This window comes from Lycium ferocissimum, chromosome 12, assembly GCF_029784015.1.
Source record: "Lycium ferocissimum isolate CSIRO_LF1 chromosome 12, AGI_CSIRO_Lferr_CH_V1, whole genome shotgun sequence".
In the NCBI taxonomy this organism is placed as follows: domain Eukaryota; kingdom Viridiplantae; phylum Streptophyta; class Magnoliopsida; order Solanales; family Solanaceae; genus Lycium; species Lycium ferocissimum.
This window is the reverse complement of record NC_081353.1, coordinates 32,786,414-32,813,939: the sequence shown is the minus strand read 5'-3', so window position 1 is coordinate 32,813,939 and position 27,526 is coordinate 32,786,414. Positions and strand designations below refer to the sequence as shown.

At 33.3% G+C, this 27,526-nt stretch overlaps 1 protein-coding gene and 1 long non-coding RNA gene across 12 annotated transcripts; one reads left to right on the top strand and one right to left on the bottom strand.

Moving 5' to 3' along the window:
* The first annotated feature begins 1,012 nt into the window (after positions 1–1,012).
* Positions 1,013–9,783, top strand: LOC132039527 (dihydrolipoyllysine-residue acetyltransferase component 2 of pyruvate dehydrogenase complex, mitochondrial-like). Of its 2 annotated transcripts, none has more exons than XM_059429992.1 (19): positions 1,013–1,167; positions 4,724–4,817; positions 5,044–5,132; positions 5,244–5,326; positions 5,423–5,463; positions 5,813–5,868; positions 5,966–6,040; positions 6,152–6,244; positions 6,801–7,037; positions 7,136–7,208; positions 7,379–7,467; positions 7,656–7,741; positions 7,818–7,893; positions 8,493–8,560; positions 8,646–8,712; positions 8,810–8,905; positions 8,989–9,091; positions 9,167–9,262; positions 9,362–9,783. In XM_059429992.1, exons 1-19 carry the CDS (start codon positions 1,129–1,131, stop codon positions 9,430–9,432), a joined length of 1,632 nt encoding a protein of 543 aa, XP_059285975.1. In that variant the 5' UTR covers positions 1,013–1,128; the 3' UTR covers positions 9,433–9,783. The 2 variants fall into 2 exon arrangements, with proteins under 2 accessions (XP_059285975.1, XP_059285974.1); XM_059429991.1 differs by having other exon boundaries at positions 1,014–1,167; positions 5,011–5,132.
* A 655-nt stretch (positions 9,784–10,438) lies between these two features.
* LOC132039872 (uncharacterized) lies at positions 10,439–25,759 on the bottom strand. Of its 10 annotated transcripts, none has more exons than XR_009410508.1 (3): positions 25,629–25,759; positions 13,061–13,179; positions 10,439–12,397 (listed from the first exon to the last, which is right to left on the bottom strand). It is a non-coding gene; the product is annotated as an uncharacterized LOC132039872 (long non-coding RNA). The 10 variants fall into 10 exon arrangements; XR_009410513.1 differs by lacking the exon at positions 25,629–25,759 and having other exon boundaries at positions 10,439–11,167; positions 11,251–12,397; positions 13,061–14,436; XR_009410514.1 differs by lacking the exon at positions 25,629–25,759 and having other exon boundaries at positions 10,439–11,616; positions 12,030–12,397; positions 13,061–14,436.
* Between the last annotated feature and the right edge of the window lie 1,767 nt (positions 25,760–27,526).

Sequence of the window (27,526 nt, the reverse complement as noted above, 5' to 3'; positions counted from 1 at the left end):
AAAATGCTATTAGAAGGACCTATTTGGTTATGAGAATCTTTTATTTTTTTTCCCACTTTCAATACATTCAAACAATCAAATTTTACAAATTATAACCAAACACAAATTCAACTTTAACACCAACTTCAAAATTATAAATAAAGTGAAAAATATTTTAATTTTTGTGGTCAAACACAAATACCTACTTAAACTTTTTTTGAAAAGTGCTTTTTAAAAAATACTTTCTGTGAAAAACAGTTTGTGTTTGACCAACTAATTTAAAAAATACTTTTGAGCAGCAATTAGCATTTGATTAAATTTTTAAAAAGTGCTTTTAATTGTATTTTTCTCAAAAGTGCTTTTGAGAAAAAATTATTTTTTAGCTTCTAAAAAATTGCTTCTGCTACTACCCAAAAACATTTATTTTCTCCCAAAAAATTTAACCAAACACCTTATTTTTTTTTTAAAAAAAACACTTTAAAAACAAAAAAATTACAAGGCCAAAGAGGCCGTAAGTTTGCCACTCAAAAAACGAAGATAACAAAATAGAAAAAAAGAAAGAAGAAAGAATAAGGATGTAAATTGGTGCTGTCCATTTTAATAGCAGTATGAAAATAGCAGTATGAAAAAAGGATTACAATTTATTTAGACATAATAATTAGAGAAAAGAGTCCAAAATATCTCTCTATTTTGGGAAAAGAGCTAAACATATACTTTCTCCGTCTCATAATAAGTATCACTTTAATAAAAAACACGCATATTAAAAAATTAATAATATAATGTGAAGTTTACTAAATTATCTCTATATAATAAAAATAAATTACTTTTACCTTTTCATTAGAGCATACACAAGTATACTGACGGAAGGGGTAAATTTGACCCCAAATTTTAATATAGGGTAAATTTAAACTATAAATTATAGTTGAAAGTTAAATTTGACCCTTTTACCTACTTTTTATCATCACAAAAGTAGAGGGGTATTTTAACCTTTTGCCTAATAATAAAACAAACAGAATAAAGAACGAAAAAAAAAAAAAAAAAAAAAGGGAAGGATCAAAATTAGTAGTCCATTTTAATAGCATCTGTGTGTCTGCCCCAAAAGCCAGCCACCATCTTCAGCCGCCTCTTTCATCGGAGAAGAATTAAACGATGACTTACGCTACTCACGTTCTTCGTCACTCCAATAAGGTGCCAAAATCATTCAGATTTAACAATTTTGAATCCCTAAAATCTGCGTGATTAACTATTGTATGATTGTTCTGATCCCTATTACTCCCTCATTCTGCCGCATTTTTTAAAAAATAAAATACTTTTTTCTCCATCGAAATACACTTGTTATGATTTTGTATGAGATTTATGAATCGGAGCTTAAATTTTGCTTGCAATTGAGCTATGAATTAGTGAATTTCATGTATTGATGTTAGGTCGAATGAAACGCATTATTTTAAAGTCAATATCTAGAAAATTACATTTTTCTTCATCGAAATAGATTTGTTATTATTTTGTATGCGATTTAGGAATCGGAGTTTAAATTTTGCTTGCAATTGAGCTATGAATTACTTCATTTTAAAGTGAATATTTAGAAAATTACGTTTTTCTTCATCGAAATAGATTTGTTATTATTTTGTATGAGATTTATGAATCGGAGTTTAAATTTTGCTTGCAATTGAGCTATGAATTAGTGAATTTTAAAGTGAATATTTAGAAAATTACGTTTTTCTTCATCGAAATAGATTTGTTAGTATTTTGTATGAGATTTAGGAATAGGAGCTTAAATTTTGCTTGCAATTGAGCAATGAATTAGTTCTAGGTTGAATGAAACGCATTATTTTAAAGTGAATATTTAGAAAATTACGTTTTTCTCCATCGAAATAGATTTGTTATTATTTTGTATGAGATTTAGGAATCAGAGCTTAAATTTTGCTTGCAATTGAGCTATGAATTAGTTCATTTTTATGTATTGATATTAGGTTGAATGAAACTCATTATTTAGAAAATTACGTTTTTCTTCATCGAAATAGATTTGTTAGTATTTTGTATGAGATTTAGGAATAGGAGCTTAAATTTTGCTTGCAATTGAGCAATGAATTAGTTCTAGGTTGAATGAAACGCATTATTTTAAAGTGAATATTTAGAAAATTACGTTTTTCTCCATCGAAATAGATTTGTTATTATTTTGTATGAGATTTAGGAATCAGAGCTTAAATTTTGCTTGCAATTGAGCTATGAATTAGTTCATTTTTATGTATTGATATTAGGTTGAATGAAACTCATTATTTAGAAAATTACGTTTTTCTTCATCGAAATAGATTTGTTAGTATTTTGTATGAGATTTAGGAATAGGAGCTTAAATTTTGCTTGCAATTGAGCAATGAATTAGTTCTAGGTTGAATGAAACGCATTATTTTAAAGTGAATATTTAGAAAATTACGTTTTTCTCCATCGAAATAGATTTGTTATTATTTTGTATGAGATTTAGGAATCAGAGCTTAAATTTTGCTTGCAATTGAGCTATGAATTAGTTCATTTTTATGTATTGATATTAGGTTGAATGAAACTCATTATTTAGAAAATTACGTTTTTCTTCATCGAAATAGATTTGTTATTATTTTGTATGAGATTTAGGAATAGGAGCTTAAATTTTGCTTGCAATTGAGCTATGAATTACTTCATTTGGATTTATATCGATGTTAAGTCGAATTAAACGCATTTTAAAGTGAATATTTAGAAAATTATGTTTTTCTTCATCCAAATAGATTTGTTATTATTTTTAGGAATTGGAGCTTAAATTTTGATTGCAGTTGAGCTATGAATTAGTTCATTTATATGAATTCAGAGTCGCTGTGATTCATATTGATGTTAGGTCATTTTAAAGTCAATATTTAAACAATTACTTTTTTCTTCATTGAAAATAGACTTGTTATTGGTCATGTTTGATTAGCTACGAGATTTAGGAAATGGAGCTTAAATTTTGCTTGCAGTTGAGCTATGAATTAGTGTTACTTTTTATGAATTTGGCGATTCATATTGATGTTAGGTCGAATAAAACACATTTTTTTTTGAGATGGTAACAAACCGAATGAAACGCATTTTAAAGTCAATATTTAAACACTTACTTTTATCTTCATCGAAATTGACTTGTTAGTCATGTCTGATTTTGTATGAGATTTGGGAATCAGAGCTTAAACTTTGTGCTTGCAGGTGAGCTATGAATAAGGGCCCGTTAGGCCATGAAAATTGTGAAATTTGAAAAAAGTAGTTTTTGTTTTCAAAGTGAAAAATGGTATTTTAGAAATTGGAGTTGTTTTTGGCCATGAATACAAATTGGAATTGTTTTTGAATTTTAGTGAGTGATTTGAAGTGCAAAAAGTAAAAACAACTCTTTGGTGTTTATTTTTATGGCCAAACATGATTTCCAGAGTTCAACTCCGGGAAAAAGTAAAAAATATGCATGGCCAAACGACCACTTAATTCATGACTGTAGGGGTTAATTTTTATGAATTTGGAGTCGCTGCGATTCATATTCATGTTAGGTTGAATGAGAAGCATTTTCTCATGACTGGCAGTTTGATAGTCGGAAGCTGGTTAAGTGCTCACACCTAAATGAAATTTGCGATTTTTATTAGTCGGTGGTGTCCAGGCCTGCTTGCTGCTACCTACGACCAGCAACTCTGAAAGAGTGAAAGGCTTAGGCAAATAGGAAGGAGTCACATAGTGGGTGTTTGGACATAAGAATTGTGAAATTTGGAAAAAAGTAGTCTTTGTTTTCTAGTGGAAAATGGTATTTGGAAATTGGAGTTGTGTTTGGACATGAAAACAATTTGAGTTGTTTTTGATTTTTTGTGAGTGAGTGATTTGGAGTGAAAATCGTGAAAACAACTTTTTGGAGTTTTTCACTTCAAGTTGAATTCCAGAAAATTGTAACAACTCTGTGTCCAAACAGTTTTCCCGGAAATAATTCCGGGAAAAAGAGAAAACTATCCATGGCCATATGGGCACATAGTGTTTTTTGGATTTGAACCTGAGACCATATGGACTTGCTGTGTCCCACCAGCAACTCTGCCCACAAAGGCTTAGACAAATAGGAAGGAATTGTCTAGTGTTTTTTGCTTCCTCTGGAATTTGAACTTGAGGGCATATGGTTCTCGTCCCACTTTATTGGTCAATAGGTTACAACCTTGGGTGCAAAGAAAAATCTTTTCGTCTTGTCGATAGTAGTTTTAGTCTTTTAGACTCATGGCATATGGTTTGCTGCTTGATATCAGCCATATGGTGAAATCTACGTGAATCTCAAGCAATTTGGCAAAACCATTTCGATCCTGGAAATAGAATGTCACATATACTTGCTATCTGTAATTAGTTATTTTTTCCAGTCTTTCGCCTTCGTTTCTAGGTAATAAGTATTCCATCTTCTTCCCTCGCGGTGTTAAAAAAGGATAAAAGCAAAGAAAAGAAAGGGATCATTTTCTTTCCTCGCGGTGTTAAAAAAGGATAAAAGCAAAGACAAGAAAGGGATCATTTTCTTTCCTCGCGGTGTTAGAAGAGGATAAAAGAAAAGAAAGGATAGACTTTAAATTATATACTTAGGATGTAGCAAATTCAGGTCATTTCTTTCAAATTCCATTCGCCTAATCTAGGTCATGTATCTGGTCCTTCCCTTGGAACATCCAAGTGTGAGTTGACTTATGCCCGAACCTGTTCATCTCATTTTTTACTGTTTTCCTTGCTCTCAAATTATTTGCAGATCAGAAGTTCTTCAAACTTAATACGGCACGACTCTGCTATTCTTGTCCGCTGGTTCAGTAATGGCACGAGGCCTTCTATGGAGAAGGGAGACGGTAAAGTAGTAGATTATTGTTGTTATGAATTAGTCACATTATCAGATGTTTGTCATTATGAACATGTCCATGAAGAATATCTAATGGTTACTTCTTTTCTTGTTATTGGCTCTTGCGTTGTCTGTAATTGCCTAATTGGTGATATCTTCATTTTTTTTGTATTGTATTATTCAAATGCGTGTGGCTTTTACAGATATTTTAAGGTGCCAGTCTGGTCTCATATCAGGAGAGAGACACAACATTCCGAAGTCCTTCAATAGATGCAACTCAGCTTCAGCGCTCTCCAACAACAGTTGTAGAGCAGCATCTCCCACGGTTGTGACTAAACCTCTATTATTTTGTTACCCTCCTTTTGTAACTTTATTCCTGTTGAATTTTGAGCAGTAATGTTTACATCAAGTTATCTTAACGTGCTTCTAACTGTAGATGTCATTTGGAAATGCTCTTAGAACTGCAATTGCTCCATGCGCTTCCACCGGTAGCATGTCTTTCATGAGAGGGTCTTCAGGGTTTGTTCTCTGGCTTACTACCACTTCTAAATATTTCTAAAAATAACTGTTGATCATTCTCTTGAAGCAGATTCTGATTTGTCTTCTTTGTGTCAGATCACAAGTGCCTTCAAGGAGGGGTTTCTCCACTGCTTCAGGTACTTGTTTTCTAGTGTCACTTTGGCATTTGGCTAATTAATTAGAAAATCTGTTGTCAGGGCATTCTCCAAAATGCTCATAAACCATTCTTTATTTTAAAGAGCATTTATCTAGTTGCTGCAACTTTAGTTCCTATTAATCGGTTAAGGTTCATTGGACAACTTCATGTCAATGTAAACTAATAGCCTGTTTGGCCAAGCTTTTGGAGGCCAAAAGTGCTTATTTTTTTCCCCAAAAAGTAAAAAAAGGCAGCCCGGTGCATTAAGCTCCCGCTATGCGTGGGGTCCGGCCCGGAGGGGGAACCCTCGATTTCGGAATCAAATTAATCTGGCACCTTCTCTGTTTCAGATCTTCCTCCACACCAAGAGATTGGTATGCCCTCTCTTTCACCTACAATGACAGAGGTATTTAGCTTCTCTCACTTAAGCTCCTCTGAGTATCGTTAGTTCTTTACACTTTTGTTTGTCTTAGCGCCTCAGCTTTTCCATACTTGTGATGCAGGGAAATATTGCCAGATGGCTAAAGAAAGAGGGTGATAAAGTTTCTCCTGGTGAAGTGCTCTGTGAAGTGGAAACAGTAGGATCATCTTTTAGCTGCTGTTGTCAATATATTGTTAAGGGAGTTTTCTCCCCTATGTGTCTTAACTTCTGGATTCCGGTATTTATGCTACTCATTCAATCCCTATAGGATAAAGCAACAGTGGAGATGGAGTGCATGGAAGAGGGATATCTAGCTAAGATTCTTCGCGAAGACGGAGCAAGCAATATCAAAGTTGGAGAGGTATTGATGCTTAAACCAATTGATTGAGACTACCAATTGGGACTGTTGTATCTTGGTGTTAGATAATTTAGACTTTAAGCCATGTGGTATAAGTGACTCGCTGTTACCTGTATTGTTGAGGGACTCATGATTATCTGTATTGTTGAATTTTGCGTTTGTTGGTTCAGGACTTTCACTGTGTATGTAACATCTCTACAAACTTATATAGATCTACATCTTTATAGTTGATGTATCACACAGCACATTCCATCACAAAGCTTAATGCTTGGTCCTTCTGGTTCCTACATTTGACTTATATTCTAGTTGGTACTTTGTTTCTAGGCTGGCCCTTTGGTGGTGAACCTTTGATGTTTTAGCTAATAGCTGAATAATGAAGCTGACAATTCCCCTATTTGCACCAGCTCAGTCACAATAGGCTCCTAATCTCATATAATTGACCTATCAGAAATAACTTTCCCCTGTGAATCTCATTGTCCCTTGAGCTACATGCCAACAAAAGCTACATCATTGTGAGAATTAATTTCAAAAAAATTGATGAATGTTGGAAATTCTGTAGGTGATTGCTATTACCGTTGAAGAGGAAGGTGATATTGCAAAATTTAAAGATTACCAGCCTTCAACATCAGATGCTACGCCTTCACCGAAAGAGCCTGCTTCTCCACCTCCTCCCAAAGAAGAGGTTGCCGAGAAGCCTGTCACCCCATCAGAGCCAAAAGTTTCTAAACCTAGTGCGCCTCTGGCAGATCGCATTTTTGCTAGTCCGCTGGCTAGGAAAATAGCAGAAGATCACAATGTACTTATTTTCTTCAGTTAAATTTGATTTGAAAATATGATTCACATTTACATGTTTTAGCCTTGATGTTAATTCTGCATTCATATGAACATGAGCAGATACCTCTCTCAAACATCAAAGGAACAGGTCCCGAGGGACGTATTGTGAAAGCTGATATTGAAGATTATCTTGGTAACCTTCTTCCTAGTCTGCATATATACTTATATGCTAGTTGATGTTATTATTGATTTTATTTCACTGAACTTGTCTCCTTTTTTCTCTTATGGAAGGAAAGATTTCCTTTAAAATTATTTGTGTAGTCGTAGAAGAATCAATAATCTTTTTTTCCCTTGATAATGTAGCTTCTCGCGGAAAGGAAGCCCCTGCAGCAGCTCCCAAGGCCGACACGTCTCTTGATTACACAGATATTCCTGTTTCACAGATAAGAAAGGTACTATTTACACCTCTAGGAGGGGATGCATCCTCATGTCCTAGAATTAGCCAAAATTGAGATGCTTGTCCGTGTTATCTCCAATTCATCCCTTGTATTAAGTGTTAGCTCTACTTTTTGTTTACTCACTTCTTTTACAAGCACAGGGTTTTGTCGTAGTTATACCAGTTTTGGTGTAATCTGTGCAGGTGACAGCTTCTAGGTTGCTGTTGTCAAAGCAAACCATTCCCCATTACTATTTGAGTGTTGATACATGCGTCGACAAACTCATGGAGTGAGTATTACTTTCATTGTCCAACATCAATTTTATTTTATTTTGTTATTTATCTTGCCTGCTGCTTGGAATGCAGATTGAGGAGCCAGCTCAATTCATTGCAAGAGGCTTCAGGAGGAAAGAAGTTATCTGTTAATGATCTTGTAATAAAGGTATGAAATACTCCATTAAGATTCACTGTGCCACCTGACAAGGAAAAAGGAAAAGAAAGCAATGGTCTTGTTGTCTCGTCTCAATGAGACAATTCCAGCCTTCTTTCTGTATTTCGTGGAGGGTCCAGAAAAGAGAGAAAAAGTCTTGTCCAAAAAACGAGGGAGAGAGAGAGTGACTATGCATGGACCTTTGTGTCAAAATTGGTGCCTGGATCTCGTAGATATATCTCACAAGAAATCTGAGTAACTCTTAACTTGATTTTAAGTGTTGCATCTTATCAAAAAACAGTTACTCCTCTGTCTATATATGACGTTTAGAACTATTGGGAAATCGAACAATTTTTCTTGGCGACATTTTTCTGGATAGTTTATTTTCTTTTGATAGGCAAAGAAGTTACAACTTTCAGTAGTACTTTTAAGTATAGTTACTAAATATGTAGAATTCACACTTATTTGAATTAATCACGTGTGAATGCATTAGGTCTTTTGACCACTGTTTTGACGTCATTCTTTTTTGGAATGGAAGAAGTACATGATACGGAATATATAAGAGATATTGTCATCTGTTATTTATGGTGACCTGGGTAACTTCATTTCAGGCTGCTGCTTTGGCTCTTCGAAAAGTTCCTCAGGCCAACAGTTCATGGACCAATGAGTACATTCGCCAGTAAGTGGAATATATGAAGTGAGAAGATTTCTATAGTTGAAATTTGCAATGTTTATTAATAGTGCATTGTTTCTTGCAAACACAGGTATCACAACATAAATATCGGTGTAGCAGTGCAGACGGACAATGGACTTTACGTTCCAGTCGTCAAGGTTTGTTCTCAACCCTATCTAGTGCTTATAATAATTGGATGTTCCTTGATTCTTACTACCAGTTATATTTCATCTTGGAAATCTGTGTTGTTGGCAGGACGCTGATAAGAAAGGGTTATCCACTATTTCCGAAGAAGTGAAGAACTTAGCCGAGAAGGCAAAAGGGAACAGCTTAAAACCACAGGATTATGAGGTGTGCATTGCAGTTAAATATCTTCTTTTCCTTAGTTGGACAAAAGTATATTTTATTTAATTCACTTGTTTCTTATTTCACAGGGAGGGACATTCACCGTCACCAATTTGGGAGGGCCTTTTGGCATTAAACAGTTCTGTGCCATCATTAACCCTCCACAATCAGCCATCCTAGCTGTTGGATCTGGTAAGTTAGCATGTCATTGAGTTGTTTTGTTTCAGCAGTGATATCGTGTGCTCATCATCGCTTCTTCTTAAACAGCTGAGAGAAGGGTGGTTCCAGGATCGGGCCAAGACCAGTATAAGTTTTCCAGTATGATGTCTGTAACACTGAGCTGTGATCACCGGGTGATTGATGGTGAGTGACTTGATTGGCTTATTTAGATAGTTGGTTCTTCATATCCACCTCTTTAAGAAACAACTCACGGTTAGCCTTTAATAATTTCCTTTTGTCCAGGTGCAATTGGTGCAGAATGGCTCAAAGCATTCAAAGGCTACATAGAGAGTCCAGAATCAATGTTACTGTAGATTGATACTTCCTTTTTTTTTTTTTTTGGTCGATCCTTTGAATTCTTCACGTTTTCCTCAACAAATGGGATGTACTTGGATGTATGATAAAATGGGATTTTACGTGCCATGGCCTGATCTTATTGCTTGATATAAGATCTTTATTTGGGAAAGTGGCTGAACAACTTGGGAATAAGAGGCTGCAAGGCTATGTACCATTCATTTAGGCTTTTCGTTCGCGCAGAGTGTAAACTTCAGTTTTTTGCTCGAGATCATTGAGTTGATTATCTGTCTGAAGTAGATGGAATACTTGTTGTAAATTCATCTTTTTTTAATAAGATTCACTAATCTGCAAGTTTTGAGATGCTTCAACATGAGGTTGTTGCTTGAATCCATGATTATCTTCTTGACAGTTAGTTCTTATATAAAAAAACATCTATCCCTTGTAGGGTAGATCGAACAACAAAATCAAGCGCTAATTATAATTGGGTTCGAAAGTTGATGTTTGTACATATTTAAGTGAATTTCTTTGAACATTTATGGTGTCTCGAACAATATTATTGAATTCAGCCGAACATGTAGCTTACGATGTGGAACCCCCCCCCCCCCTCCCCGGGTTGTAGTCTCTATCTTGTCATAATATGTGATTATGGAATGTACTTGAACATTTTTTCATCGCATTAGCAGAAAATTAAATTACTCTATTGCTACTATCTTATAATGTGGAAAAAAGTATCTATCTTTTGATTAGTTGACTTATTCGTAAATATTATAATTAGATTGCTAAATTTTATGACGATATTTATTACTTTGAGTTGATGACTTACTAATTAATTTGACATTTGGAGATTAAATTAAACCTTTTCCCCATAACAATGTTTTAATAAAAGGAAAACAAATTATGAATATTAACCCAAATAGAGATTCAAGAAAAGCATATTATAGAAACTAGATAGCCCGTGCCCGTGCACAGCACGGGCAATATGCCCGACATTGTCTTATGACATTGCCAAAAGGTTCAACGCCGAAGAAGTAACTTATACTTGTTACTATAATTTATCAAGATTAAATGTCTACAACATGTTAATGCTCCATTATATATTCACCTATTGAGGAACAAAATTTTACAACATATCCAAAAGATTAAGAAATACTATGTTGCAACATATGTACATTCTTAGGCTGCTTCCCACATATTTACAAAGTGGCCAAAAAAAATGCATTCCTTTTGAAAGTCCATCATTCCAAGCCTTCTTTTGTTGCAGTCAACAAAAATATTAGAACCTGCAATTACAAAACTTAAGCAATGCCAAGAAGTAAACGCAGGAGGAGACAATAAGAACAAGAACATAGGCTAAAAGCAATCTTTTCAATTCAACAGAGTTGTGACATTGCCTCTTGATTATGAACCACTAAAGCAGCCAGAACAATGCCTTTCGCCTACTTGTTCACAACCTCTCACGTATGAAACACTAAAGCAGCCAAGCAATACCTTTTGCCTACTTGTTCACAACCTCTCGCGCATGAAACACTATAGCAGCCAAGCAATACCTTTCGCCTACTTGTTCACAACCAGGACAGAGCAGTTAGTTTTAGAGTTCTCAATATTTTGTGGAACCATCTCTTTGCCCAATTCCCAAGTTATATAACATGCAAACGCTTCAAGGTAAGTGTAGAAATAATATTTCTAGTTGAAGAAAGTCCTATATCTCTCAGCTTCTTCATCTTCCAGCTGTAACTAAAAACTATAAATTTCCTACTAGAACAATTAAATTTCTAGAGTAATTAAAAAAATAGCAAGCTGAACATTGCATTAACTCAAGCACGACCACTTCATACCATGAAATTAAAGACGGTTGCAGAAGATCATAAATTTATGTATATATTCCTTGTTTGAGAGGATGACCAAAAGCATTGCCTGGGGGTCCGCTGGAAAGTGAAAAACAGAATGAAAAGAGTAACAGAAGGTAGTCTTCTGTTATCTTCATACAGTAAAACTAATGTAACATAGCATAAGCATTCTGGAAGGTAAGACTCCTTCGGTCGCACCTTCAATCGAAAAAACGAAGACTAAAGCATATCGCAATACCTCAAAGTCTTTATATTATGGCAGACAGTATAAGTTGAAAATAATAGTAGCAATTTACAAATCTTCCCACTTGAAGAGCTTTCTCCTAAAATCTCTACAGTTCTTGTATTTCCCATCTGTTTTGCAGCATTAGCAAGGTGAGAGAACTTGTAGTGCACCATCACAAAATTGTGACAGCTCGGCTTTTATTTAGATGGAAATATGGAGATCTAGTCTTTTAAGTGAACCATATGAAAAATAAGATCAGCCAACCTCTAGTGCACAATATGTAGAGAAGACATCAAAAGAGCTTACGGTAAAAGTCCGCAAGACATATATAAAATAATAAGCAGTGACAGTTACTCTTGCTTCAAAACTCGGAAAGGAAATTACCAAGCTTTCCACGATTTGACAAACTTAAAATAGCGCCAGAGAAAATTGTAGCGCTTGATGAAGAAAAAGCTTTTCTAGTTCAGGCAACAAAAACTTGTATTTTGAGATGAAGAAAATCAACAATTAGCAAATATGAAAAAAGGATAGTATGACATACCGTGAAGGTTATCTCTACCTGAGAATCACCGAAGATAGGCACATAAAAGCTGCTCAAATTGGTATTCTCATGATTCCTTCCTTCATGACTTCAGATTGTATCGGTTAAATTTTCCAACTCTTGGACAGAATGTCGACCAATAAAATGTGAGAGTCCTACTATATTGGTCAAGTTTAGGATTAATAAAATGGCTCAACTATAGCATTCTGTCATATTTCAAATTTGACATTGTTATGATAAAACAATATGCTACTTTACTGAGCTATCATTGTTCGAAGACTACTTTACCTTGAAATGACACAAAAGTTAAAGTAATTTCCAGTCGTACAAAAGCAAAACCACATGCAAAATTTATATCTCCCAGTGGCCTGCACCAAATAACTTAATCAGTTATAAATAAATGAGATGTATGAATTCTCATGATTCCTTCCTTAAAAATTTATTGTTGGCTAGCAGATGTTTAAAACTGTTTTGCTATTGCCATTTGAACATGTTGACCAGAGAAGAGTGAATTGGTCGTAAAGCTAACAACTTTTAACTACCTGAACAGTAGAGTTATTACATATATTTTATATTTAAAAAGGAAATTAATAATAAGAACTTTCTTTCACCAGGCTATTATTGCTCATAGGCTATATTACTTTGAAATTACATAAACTGCGCGTACTACTCAACAGCATAAAAACAAATAGAACCAGGTTCACATGGAAAGATTATACTTCCTCTGTTCCAATTTGTGTGATCTAGTTACTATTTGGACTTTTGGAGAGTTGAAGATGTTATATTTGAACACGATTTAATATTTAAACTATTTTGAATTGTTAACTATTGTAACTTATAGTACTTTTTATTTAGTTTTTAAATATGTACATTTATTCGTACTATGGATCAGGTCACATAAAGTGGAACGGAAAGAGTAGTTTTTTTTTTTTTTTTTTTTTTTTTTTTTTGGAGAAACTGGTACTATAAAAATTCTAAAAGTAAATGGAAAAAGTAGTTCTTTAGAGATTGAAAAAGATAAAATTGCCCACCTGAAATATAAAAAGGAAGAATATTATCTAGAGCTTTTATTTGCTTTTTGGCTCGATCATTTGCTGCAGCAATAAATGGCTATGAAAAAATGTTATTCAGCTCCTTTCAAATAATCCTCCTACAAATACAAAGAGAGAAGACTTGGTAAGAACTCAATTGTAGTTCACATTTACTCTATAAATTGACTGACATGTTATACGTGCGGATCAATGGCTTTATACTTCATTCCTCACCAAGACTTACCATTGCCGTCAAGTATTATCTCGAAGTAATGCAAGATTCTCTAATTCCCAGTTGTCCCGAGAGACATTTGAAAGATGCTAAAGGAACAAATATTAAGGTGCTAATACTTGAAACTGCAGAGATTTACATAAATGCATTTTACAAGTGGAATAAACACTACCCATCTAAATCAACACTGAAAATCCACTTACTACATCATAGATGGTAAGAAGATTGAGAATGCAATTTCTAAACTAACGAAACATATGAAGAAACATTAGTAGACTTGTTACAACAAGAAACATAAAAACCAGTGCTCTCAAAATGTATTTTTTGATTTGAAGAACTTTGGAGAATACCATCAATACAAATACAAAAAAATAATAAATGCTCGATATTGAAGCTCTGTGACATATGTTGATGCCATTATACTACTCATATCCTACTGCTTTGGCGCAACTATGTTTTACTCTTAGAATATATAGTCCATATGCTACCAAATATAATGCATTTGAGAAAATTGATTTATTGTGATTAAGGAAATCTTTGAATGAACTTAGTCATGACTCATTTCCATTACTTGTACTATCCATCAATGATGTCCATAATTTGTTTTCCTTCTATAGAACAAAGTGTCAAACATATATAGAGCATAGGAAACAAAAGTAAAACACTCAGGCAAATCTCCACAATCTCTTATTTTGAGTGGATTCAGAATAAAGTTTCATAGACTAATACAGTAGATTGGCATAGCAGCACATATAGCATAACAAAAAGATCAAAACTCACAATATAGAGTAGCAAGCCTCGCGAAATCATGTTCATGATGGTGTAGTCAGAGACAATGCTGTCTCCCTCTGTATGATCAAACAAATGAATCTAGACATGTATTTGATCTTTCTCTGAGCATTATCACCAAAATATATACATGCAACTTCAGTGAAGGTCAACATTGCATACAACCAATTATGAATTCAAAAAGTACAATTAAGCAAATCAATACACAGTCCAAGTCGACATACACCCATAACAGAACAAACAAAGACAAATGGGAAAAGCAAAATAAACAAGGGACATACAGAGAAACTGAAGCGCAGAGAAAGAGAAATTGAAGTGAATATGCAAAGGCGAAAGAGGAAAGAATAATTGAAAACCAAAAGGAAATTGATGAAAGCAAACCACAAACAAACCCTGTAGACCTCTAATCCTCTATTCTGCTCTCACAATAACAATTAAGTACAAGAAGCTTTAATCCCTGTAAGTCTCTAACTTTTTCTTCCCTTTTCTTTTTTGGTTACTTTTTGCATGTTCCCTACTCTTTGTTTGTGTAATTATTTTTGTGTCTTTGAAGTTTTACTTGAATGAATTGCTTCTCTAGTCTTTCATCTTGTATGTGTTTTTTATTTTATTTCTCTGTTATTTTAGATTTTCTCCACTGATTTAGGTTTTTTCTGTTGATTTAGTTTTTATCTAATGATTTTGGATTTCTCTATTTATTTAGATTTTCGGATACTTTTTTTCAGATGGAAACTACAACTACTCAAAAAGAGGTGGAGCCAGTGGAGGTAACCAACAAAGTATCTCCAACTACTTTGCTGGAACCTGAGCTTGACGGTGATAAAACTCGTGATATTACTTCCAATCATGCTAAAAAGCGGAAACAAACAACTCTTTGCGACCCTGATCGTAGCCTTGTGAGTAGTGACAGGAGAACATCCGGCGTTTGGAAACACTATTCCGAATATCTTGATAAATGGGGTAAGAAAAGGGCGAAATGTAACTACTGTACTAGTAACTTTGCTTCTGAAAGTACGAATGGGACCTCAACGCTATGGAGACATTTAAATGAGGTTTGTCCTAATTCCCCTCTTAGAATTATTGACAGAAATCAATCAAGAATCAAGGTAGTTAAAAAAGGGGAACAAGCATATAGTACATGTACTGTAGAAAAGGTTGTGATTAACGTCAATGAGATTAGGAGAGCCATTGCTGAGTTTGTCATTATTGACGAACAACCTTTTAAAGTTGTTGAAGGAGAAGGTTTTAGGAGATTAATGGCAGTTGCTTTGCCTAATTTTCAATTACCTTCTCGCTTTGTTGCTAGACAATGTTTGAAAATATATCAAGAGGAGAAAGAAAAGCTTAAAAAGCTTATTCATAATCAACGTGTATGTGTTACTAGTGATACGTGGACATCACTTCAAAATCTAACTTATATGGTTGTCACTGCCCATTGGATCGATGATGAGTGGAATCTGAAAAAGAAAATTCTCAACTTTTTCCAAACATCAGATCATAAGGGTGAGACAATTGCTAAGGGGATTGAGGTGTGCTTATTTGATTGGGAAATTGAGAACATATTCACGGTGACCTTAGATAATGCAAGCGCTAATGATTACGCAATTAAACACTTGAAGAGAAGAATTGAGGATTGGAAAGGAGGCATCTTAGGAAATGAGTTCTTACATGTTAGATGTAATGCTCGTATTCTAAATTTGATCGTGAAAAGAAGGACTCGGTGAACAAAATGAGTCTATTTCTCGGGTAAGAAATGCTATCAAATATGTTAAGTCCTCAGCTGGAAGGTTTGATTCCTCTAAGTCGTTTGTCGAGAAGGTTAAGATTGACACTCATGGTCTTTTGACTTTAGATATTGAGACTAGGTGGAACTCCACATATATGATGCTAGATACGGTGTAAAATTTGAAAAGGCATTTTCAAGAATGTATGATGATGATCACAAGTACCTCAAGTATTGTTTAGAAACAAATAATGTGGGAGGGCATCCATCGATAGATGATTGGAAGAATGTTAAAGTTTTCATTAAGTTCCTTGAGATTTTCTACCGGTGTAACTTTGAAATTCTCGGGAACTTCATATGTTACTTCCAATTCTTTCTTCCATGAGATCTTTAATCTTCAAAATATAATTTGCAAATATGTTCGTAGTGAAGATTCTATTTTGAGTGGCATGGCTAAAAAAGATGGAGCTTAAATTTAACAAATGTTTGGGGTACTTTTGAAAGTATGAACAAGTTATTATTCATTTTTGTTGTTTTGGATCCTCGATACAAGTTGAAATATGTGGAATATCTGTTTAAAAACTCTTATGGTTGTTTGGTGGGAGCCGAAAAATCGAAAAAGGTGATGGATACTTTGAGTCGCTTGTATGATTACTACATGAGTTCTTTTTGTGGGACTCATACCGATAAACTTGGTGGTCAAACAAGCTTGGATGATGAAATTGATACCATGCATAGTGACGAGATGTGGCAAACACAATGGGAGAAATATTTGGCAGATGAAGACAATACTGAAAATAAATCAGAACTTGATAAGTACTTGTTAGATGATTTGGAAAAGACCAAAGAGTTAGATATTTTGGCTTGGTGGAAAGTTTCTTGCTAGATATCCAATTATTTCTATGATGGCAAGAGATGTTCTTTCTATTCCTATTTCTCTTGTTTTCTTGAATCGCCTTTTAACACCGGTGGTCGGATTCTTGACTCTTATCGAAGTTCTTTATCACCAAAGACGTAGAAGCTCTTATTTGCACTCAACAATGGTTAAGATCAACTTCCAAAGAATGCAAGCTTGAAGATCTTTTAGAAGAAATTCAAAACTTGAGATAGTTGAAAAGGGTAAATTTTCATATTTAACTCTTATGAATATGTCTTTTATGTTTTAAAAATTCTTAAGGCCTACTTTGTTAAACTTTTTTCTTTATTTTTTCAGAATATCTTTGGCACTACCTTGAGCATTGATTAGTTTGGATGTTGCAATTGAAATTCATGGTGCAACTGTTTGGCTCTTTGGTAGTTAATTTTCGGGTTATTCTTCTTTGTTTCACCAGAAGTACTTTTGGGTTATGCTATTGACTTGTTTTTTGTATTTAATCACACTTTTATGCAAGCAATTAAATGATCTTTCTCTGGTGATAGTTGGGTATATGGTTCTTTTGTGTTGATCATTCGGAGGACTTTTTAAAGACCTTGTTATTTTGTTCAACTTGATTAATCAAAAAGTAATGTATATAATTAACCTTTTATGGGCTAGCCTTCTTAATTTTGTTGTTGTGGAGGTTGTACTACTCGTGGATAAGATTAGTGTTGGCATGTAATAGATAACAATGTTTTCTTCTGTCCTCGCTATCTTTGAATGAGTTCAGGTATCTTTGAAGATTAATGCCGTTGCTTTGAAGTTCTGCGATTTGCAGTATGAAGGTAGTATATATTTGACATGAGCCTGGATGGAGCGACATGGGTAATGATAAGGATTCATATATCCGATCCCAACTTGCTTGAGATTAGGCAGCGTAATTGTTATTGTCGTGAGTATTACATATTAGATAATGTAGAACCTACACTGTTAGTGCAAATAACAAGCGCAAGTTTGTAAATAAGTTTGTCAATTTTTTTGCATTATAAAATATATTATTACAACCCGTAAAAACCGAACCAAACCGATAAAACCGAAACCGATAGAATTTATACTATAATGGTTTGGTTTGGTTTGAATATTAAAAAAAACCCGCCTTAACTGGTTTGGTTTGGTTTTAACCAAAAACCAAGTCAAACCGGACCATGAACACCCCTAATGTTAACCATGCGTTAGCAATACAATCTGTAGGATATTGTCGTATAAAATTTATTTACTAATATGAAGATATGAGTAGTGGAATCCAAAATTCTAAAATAATTTTACAATAAAAGTTGATAGTTTTTCTTTTTATTGTTTACTTTTTTATATTCTACAAACTACTACAAACTATAATATTGTTTAAGCGAAGCTCAAATCATGAAGTTGACACTTAATTTAAAAAAAAATTGGAGCCTCAAGTTTTTAGGGGCCTAAAGTGAAGGCTTCACTAGCCTCCCCCCTTGAGCCAGTTCTGAAGTGAACAAATGAATAAAATATTCAGCCTCCATTATAGTATGCAGAAAAAAATATTAAGTTCTATATAAAATATTGACATTTCGGAGTCTTGAAACATGACTAGTCATTGGTCAAAGTATGGGGAAAAAACACTAAGTGTTGCAAAAAAAAGATTTATTAAAATAAGATGTTGGTATCTTTTTATGGAAAAAACACTAAGTGTTCCTTCAGTGTGTTATTTCGAATATGTTGCGATCTTTTTAAAATAAGATTAATTATTATGAAAGAGATACCCAAAAAATATACTTAATATTTACTAAAACATGTACCCGCCTAGGTTTGATCCCTGGTGGTTGGGATAAAAAAGAAGTAACTAAACCACTAAGCCAAGTTTGTGAAAGTGACAATGTGGACATTTTTATTATTTATAAAGTTCACTAATGCCATCTAACTTGTTTTCATAAATTGAATTTCGAACCTTGAAATTGACATTCAAAACATCATTTTTACGGGATTACCATCTTCAAATATATAATTTTTTAATAATTCATTACTAATCCATCGTTAAATAGAATTGACTACAAATTTTACCGTTTAACTTTCTATCAATAGTTCATGTCTATTTAGTAGAGAAATAACCTAATATTTAAAAGAATATTGAAAGTCTCAATTTGTTAGAATATTGGGCTATCCTTTTAAATTAAATAATGATGATTTATTTAGATATCTCTTATATTTTATTTTCTACTATTTCATTATTGTTGCTTTAAATTTGTATTTTACCACCGCCCTCTCTCTTTGACATTTCAATTTTCCTCTCTCTCGCCGCCCATCTCTCCCCAACCCGACTCTCTCTCTCTCTTTTCAATGGCCCTCGTGCATTGTTGATGGCTCGGTGATGGATTGATTTTGAGATGGTGGCGGAGAAGATGACAAAGAGGTGGAGAGATTAGGGTTTTGTTGGTGATGGAAAGATTAGGGTTTTTTGGTGGTGATGGTGTCTCAGATTTGGGTTTTTGGTGGTGATGGTGTCTTAGTTTAGAATTTTGGTGGTGTTGGAGAGATTAGGGTTTTTTGATGGTGGTAGTGTCTCAAATCTGGCCATGTGTATTTGTTAAAAGCCAAATACAAATACATTGAACACAAATACTGTTTTTTAATGTATTTGTCTTTGTATTTTGAGTGCATTTTTTAGTGTATTTTGTTAATACAAATACATTATTTTTTTGAATGATTTGTCATGTATTTGAATTTTTGGTCTTTATACGAATGTATATGTTGAAATCCATTCAAATACACGAAAATTTGAATATATTTGGCTTCATAGTAGTTGGATTGTACACAATGTATTTGAAATACATCAAAAAAAAACTCCGAAATACATCTAAAATACATAAAAAAAATCACTGAAATACATTAAAAAAAAAGACACGGAAATACATTATGGCAAAAAAAAAAAAAAATCACTGAAATACATCAAAAAAAAAAAATCACTAAAATACATCAAAAAAATATATATTAATATCTAATTTAATAGTTCCACCATTAAAGGCTAAAATCAAGGGTCATGTTTTTTTTTTTTTTACCTTGTTCTCATGTATTTGTTGGCAACAAATACATGCGAAAACATACACTATTTTGCCAAAATGTAGCTACAAATGGTAATATTTAAAAGGGTAGCTACAAATGGTAGGAAGCTACAATAAGGTAGTCATTTGAGAAATTTTACCTTAAAAGAATATTGAAAGTCTCAATTTGTTAGAATATGTGGGCAAAAAAATAATGATGATTTATTTAGATACTCTTATATTTTATTTTCTACTATTTCATTATTGTTGCTTTAAATTTGTATTTTACCAATTTGACATTTCAATTTTCCCATTCACTTAACCCTCGGCCCCGTGTGGCCGAAGTTTAAATGGCTCGGCCCACTTGACAAGCTTACTTAAGATTTAATTTGAACATCTTGAAAACTTTCTCTTCTAGGATTATATCCTTAACGGTTGAATCTCCCTCTCCCAATCCACCATCGCTGGTTGGCTCTCCCCATCCGCCGCCCTTTCCGCTAGTTCAATATGCTCTTCTAGTATATCTCTAACGACTGGTTGAGCATTTCCCGCCGGCGCTTGCATGAGCATAGCCGGAAATGCCGATACGAGACTCTCAAACCAATGCTTAATCAGCAAACAAACACAACCACAAACAGAAATTGCCATTGTTCTTTGAAGTCTCTTAGACAAAGCCCATAACAAAGAGTTGTGGAGCCGAAGTCGATGGTGGCTAGTTGGATGAGTAGGGTTACGAGAAAAATCTCGAAAATAAAACATGATATTGAGAGGAGCTGAACGTCATGGATTGGAACACATTTTGTAAAAACATAAGCAAATAGAAACCCTAAACCTGGACCTACCATATTGCATATCTTTGCCAATGGTGCTTTGATGATGGGGTTTCCTGTTAAAGTTGTTGAATCAACCAAGGAGTAATCATCAGCATGCAAACTCCTCCTATGATTACAGAAATGCAACCAATAAAATAGTGCAACTTATTTTTAGCTTCACCAAAGTGATAGGCATACCACCCCATTGAACAACAAGACCCAATAATGAAAAGGGATGAGAGAGTCCAAACAACATGTCTTATTTGTCTAAGGGTGATTGCAGTGACGTACGTGGAATTTTTTGCAAGCAGTGTCGATATTAAAAGAATTTTAATTAAAAAAAAAGGTACTTTTAATAAGAGGCCTATATGTTTTTTAATATTTTTTGTTTATAGTGTATATCCTTAATAACATGAAGTCTTTAATTTCACTTAATAATATTATCGCTATCATTTATATTAGTAAGTATTAATTCAAGTTAATAAGATGTTAACCATGCGTTAGCAATACAATCTGTAGGATATTGTCGTATAAAATTTATTTACTAATATGAAGATATGAGTAGTGGAATCCAAAATTCTAAAATAATTTTACAATAAAAGTAGATAGTTTTTCTTTTTATTGTTTACTTTTTTTATATTTCTACAAACTACAATATTGTTTAAGCGAAGCTCAAATCATGAAATTGACACTTAATTTAAAAAAAATTGGAGCCTCAAGCTTTTAGGGGCCTAAAGTGACGGCTTCACTAGCCTCCCCCCTTGAGCCACTTCTGAAGTGAACAAATGAATAAGTCACTATAACAACAACGTAATTTAGAAAAATACAATTAAGGTGTTCAACTGCAACTCTCCTCGATGAGCTTTTATTTTTTGAAACATATCCGTAATAAACTCATTACAAATATTACTAATTCTTTTTTTTTTCTACAAGTCACAAAATAAATACGCAAAAGCTCAGCAAAGACAATAACTTATAAATCACTATAATGACATCATAGTTTAGAAAAACACAATTCAAGTATAAAATTACAACTCTCCACGATGAGCTTCTATGCTTGAAACATATCTATAATACACTCACTGAAAATATTACTAAATAATTTTTTTTATACAAGTCGTAAAACAACCACTCATAAGATCATCAAATGCAATAACTTATTTTGGCAGCAATATGAATTTGATGGACGTTGGTTTACTTGGTTTTGAAACTTTATTTTTGGGTAGGCTTCAAATGATCAAGATCTGACTTCAGTAAATTTTCTAAACAATGCGATTATTTTTTTTAGAAAAAAAAAGTCATTAGGGATGACCAGATTCGAACACTCGACCTCGATAGTAAAACTAAAGGCCTAGACCAGCTGGTAGACGAATTCACTTTTATCAAGCAGTGTCATTTAATTTATATATAACCAGTACATGTTTTGGTTCGCCAGATTATTTATGTATGTATAAATTTAAAAAAAAAATTCGGGCCAAGCCGTGTCGGGTGACATCGCTTGGCATCATGTGCTTCCGCCCCTGGGTGATTGTCATTTTGATTGAAATAGCTAGAGAAAAAATAGTGGTGGAGGAGAGGTTTGTAATAGTGCAGAGAAAAGTGAAAATGGTGTGGTTGGTGTGGTGGATGAGGAGTCCGGAACCAAAATAACCCCATAAAAAAGACAACCGACCAAAATATTCCAAAAAAAAAAAAAAAACTCATACAAAACTACCTTTAATGCAGTATTTTACTGCGTTAAAGGACTTAACCGTTATGGCACCGTTAAGTCATTTAATGCAGTAAAATAATGCGTTAAAGATGTTTTTTTTTTGTATAACGCAGTAAAATACTGTGTTATAGCGACCGATAAAAAAAACATATTTTTTGTTTTCTTTTTTTGGCAACACATAGTGGTTTTTTTCATACTTTGACCAACGATTAGTCATGTGTCAAGACTTCGAAAAGTCAATATTTTATATAGAACCTGATATTTTTTCTGCATCCAATAATGTAGGCTCAATGCATCAAGGATACATAGACGTCGGATCGTTATTTTAGGGGTTGAAAAGGTGCCCGAAGTAAGTTTTGTTTGAAAACTTTAGGTTTAGTTTTCTATTTTTGTAAGGTTTTCCAACCCCTAAAACGACGATCCGAACGTTTACGTATCCTTGATGTATTGAGCCTCCATTATAGTACGCAGAAAAAAATATTAAGTTCTATATAAAATATTGACATTTCGGAGTCTTGAAACATGACTAGTCATTGGTCAAAATATGGGGAAAAAACACTAAGTGTTGCAAAAAAAAAAATTATTAAAATAAGATGTTGATATCTTTTTATGGAAAAAACACTAAGTGTTCCTTAAGTGTTTTATTTCGAATATGTTACGATCTTTTTAAAATAAGATTTATTATTACGAAATAGATACACAAAAAATATACTTAATATTTACTAAAACATGCACCCGCCTAGGTTTGATCCCTGGTGGTTGGGATAAAAAAGAAGTAACTAAACCACCAAGCCAAGTTTGTGAAAGTGACAATGTAGACATTTTTTATTATTTATAAAGTTCACTATTGCCATCTAACTTGTTTTCATAAATTGAATTTCGAACCTTGAAATTGACATTCAAAACATCATTGTTACGGGATTACCATCTTCAAATATATAATTTTTTAATACTTCGTTACTAATCCATCGTTAAATAGAATTGACTACAAATTTTACCGTTTAACTTTCTATCAATAGTTCATGTCTATTTAGTAGAGAAATAACCTAATATTTAAAAGAATATTGAAAGTCTCAATTTGTTAGAATATGTGGGCAAAAAAATAATGATGATTTATTTAGATACTCTTATATTTTATTTTCTACTATTTCATTATTGTTGCTTTAAATTTGTATTTTACCAATTTGACATTTCAAAAAATTCACAATTGAATGGGAAAAAAAGAGGTTTTTACTTAAGATTTAATTTGAACATCTTGAAAAACTTTCTAACCGGCCGGTTTCTACCACCAGCCTGAGGCGGCACAACCACCGGATTCTCCACATGAATCTGCATATTCACTGGTTGAATCTCCCTCTCCCCATCCACCATCATTGGTTGACTCTCCCCATTCGCCGCCCTTTCCGCTGGTTCAATATGCTCTTCTAGTATATCCCAACCACTGGTTGAGCATTTCCCGCCGGCGCTTGCATGAGCATAGCCGGAAATGCCGATACGAGACTCTCAAAACAATGCTTAAGCAGCAAACAAACACAACCACAAACAGAAATTGCCATTGTTCTTTGAAGTCTCTTAGACAAAGCCCATAACAAAGAGTTGTGGAGGCCGAAGTCGGTGGTGGCTGGTTGGATGAGTAAGGTTACGAGAAAACCCCGAAAATAAAACATGATATTGAGAGGAGCTGAACGTCATGGATTGGAACACACTTTGTAAAAACATAAGCAAATACAAACCCCAAACCTGGACCTACCATATTGCATATCTTTGCCAATGGTGCTTTGATGATGGGGGTTTCCCGTTCAAGTAGTTGAATCAACCAAGGAGTAATCATCAGCATGCAAACTCCTCCTATGATTACAGCAATACAGCCAATAAAATAGTGCAACTTATTTTTAGTTTCACCAAAGTGATAGGCATACGACCCCCATTGAACAATTAGACCCCATAATGAAAAGGGATGAGAGAGTCCAAACAGCATGTCTTATTTGTCAAAGGGTGATTGCAGTGACGTACGTGGAATTTTTTGCAAGCAGTGTCGATATTAAAAGAATTTTAATTTAAAAAAAAAAGGTACTTTTAATAAGAGGCCTATATGTTTTTTCATATTTTTGTTTATAGTATATATCCTTAATAACATGAAGTCTTTAATTTCTCTTAATAATATTATCGCTATCATTTATATTAGTAAGTATTAATTCAAGTTAATAAGATGTTAACCATGCGTTAGCAATACAATCTGTAGGATATTGTCGTATAAAATTTATTTACTAATATGAAGATATGAGTAGTGGAATCCAAAATTCTAAAATAATTTTACAATAAAAGTAGATAGTTTTTCTTTTTATTACTTTTTTATGTTTCTACAAACTACAATATTGTTTAAGCGAAGCTCAAATCATGAAATTGACACTTAATTAAAAAAAAAAAATTGGAGCCTCAAGTTTTTAGGGGCCTAAAGTGAAGGCTTCACTAGCCTCCCCCCTTGAGCCACTTCTGAAGTGAACAAATGAATAAGTCACTATAACAACAACGTAATTTAGAAAAATACAATTAAGGTGTTCAACTGCAACTCTCCTCGACGAGCTTCTATTTTTTGAAACATATTCGTAATAAACTCATTACAAATATTACTAATTCTTTTTTTTCTTTTTTCTACAAGTCACAAAATAACTACGCAGAAGCTCAGCAAAGACAATAACTTATAAATCACTATAATGACATCATAGTTTAGAAAAACACAATTCAAGTATAAAATTACAACTCTCCTCGATGAGCTTCTATGCTTGAAACAAATCTATAATACACTCACTGAAAATATTACTAAATAATTTTTTTTATACAAGTCGTAAAACAACCACTCATAAGATCATCAAATGCAATAACTTATTTTTGGCAGCAATATGAATTTGATGGATGTTGGTTTACTTGGTTTTGAAACTTTATTTTTGGGTAGGCTTCAAATGATCAAGATCTGACTTTAGTAAATTTTCTAAACAATGCTATTTTTTTTTTTTAAAAAAAGTCATTAGGGATGACCAGATTCGAACACTCGACCTCGATAGTAAAACTAAAGGCCTAAACCAACTGGTGGACGGAATCACTTTTACCAAGCAGTGTCATTTAATTTATATATAACCAGTACATGTTTTGGTTCGCTAGATTATTTATGTATGTATAAATTAAAAAAAAAAAATCAGCCAAGCCGTTTCGGGTGACATCGCTAGGCATCATGTGCTTCCGCCCCTTCCATTGAAAAACCAAAAAAAAAAAAAAAACATATTTGGAAATTTTCAAGAAAGCTAAATAGGGTATGGACACAATATGATGATACTGAGTGACCTCAATTGAATCCGAAGAGAAGATTACAACGATTTCCTTACCGCATGACTTGGTAGTCAGCAGAAGCTCTATGACTTCCGAAGAGGAAAATGGAGAAAGGGAAAAGTTAGGAAGACGTTTTTGTAATTTCTAGAAAGGGTAACACGTGGTTGCATTCAAGGTTCAAAAGCAATTTACAATTTAGCCATAAAGCAATGTATATTTACGAATCTGCCCTTCGTCGTTCTAAGAAGTTTCACTTATTAATAGTCTAAATCTAAATCTAAATGATGACAAACGATGGCATATGATTAGCTTTTCAATTACAACATTAATTAATGAATATCATATAACAAAGTTTTGAAGATTATCTTCTAGGCTCTGCAGTAATTGTCGGAACAATCCTTCATGCAACCTTGCCATTGTTTGTCATCTGCACAAAGCAAAGAAATTCATAAAATAAATATGTTAGTAATAAAGTCGGGAGGGAAAAATAATAATAAGAAAGACAAGATACAATTAAATTAGCTAAGGAAAAAGGATGACATGAGTTATGACCGTTACAATTTGAACAGACAAAAATGATTCATTTATACATAGTTAGTTCGAGAACTTAAAGTTTACGAGTTCATATAATGATGTCAAGTTAAGGGTTGATTTACGCAATTGTCCCATTTTAGGTCAATATATTGTCCCAATTTTTTTTAAAATTGTGCAAATATATCTCTTTGAAAGTTATACTTCCGAACAACGTTAGCCTCGACCCTACTGTTTGCTCATATATATATATATATTGCACAATCTTACATATTTATTACGAGCCGTAAAATAGATTTCTCCTGGATATTGAAAATTCTCTAAGATCTATTCAAAGCCAAAAAAGTTTAACGAATGAGAAGGTACCTTTGATTAAACTTGCACACTTGTGAATTGAACAATCAAGATTGCAATAGTGCATTGGAGAAGAATTCTTATTGAGAGAACCCCCACATTATCTTGCACATGCCATGTAACAACCAGGATTTTGGAAACATAAATGAGCACATTTCATAAAACATTTGGGATCGATTGGTCCACAGTATACTAATTGTGAATTAGAAATCAAAACTGGCATCACTATTGTTATAAATGGAACAATATTTGCCCCAATCATCTTAGCGATATTTTTTACTAACTTGTTTGTTCTAGATTTATGTTTTTGGTGCTGCTTATATATAGAGATTTGAGTCATAAAATGTGTCTTATATAGTTATACTATATATGTACCTCAACTTTGGTAGCATTCAAATTGCTGATCTTGCATTATATTACCACTATCTTATAATAAGGAAAATTAAAGGATATATATTTATATAGTTAACACATTTTTATAGCAACAAATTTGTTATATATATTTATCTATTGAATGTATCTAGGTTGACATGATTAAATTTATTAATTTACCAAAGAGAAGATTAGTCACAGCAAGTTGAATTGAATTAGGTCCACCTTAACTAGAGGTCTTGGGTTTGAATTTTAAAATATGAAAAAAAAACTCCTGGTAGGGAGCATCTTCTCTTTAATAGGCACACGGCTTGAATCCAGTTTAATGGGGGGCCTAATTGGGGTACTGAACACCGAGTAAAAAACTTAAAAAAACGTGTTTTTCCCTTGATTACAAAACGTTGCTATACATAGTTTAAAGTTTTCTAATACAAATATTTGGTATTGATTTGATGTATACCTTTATATAAATCCCTCTTCAATGTATCTTCTCTTAAAACTTGTATGTATTGATTTAGAAGATCAAGGACCACAAGACTAAATAATTACATCTGCATTCGGTGTATTTAGGTACGCCTCCATATCTTTAAAAAAAAAATAATAATAATAATTTACATTTTAAAGCGCGACATATAGGTCATAAAACTGATCTCTGAATAGAAATTTGTTGAATTCAGAGATATACAGTGATATACAT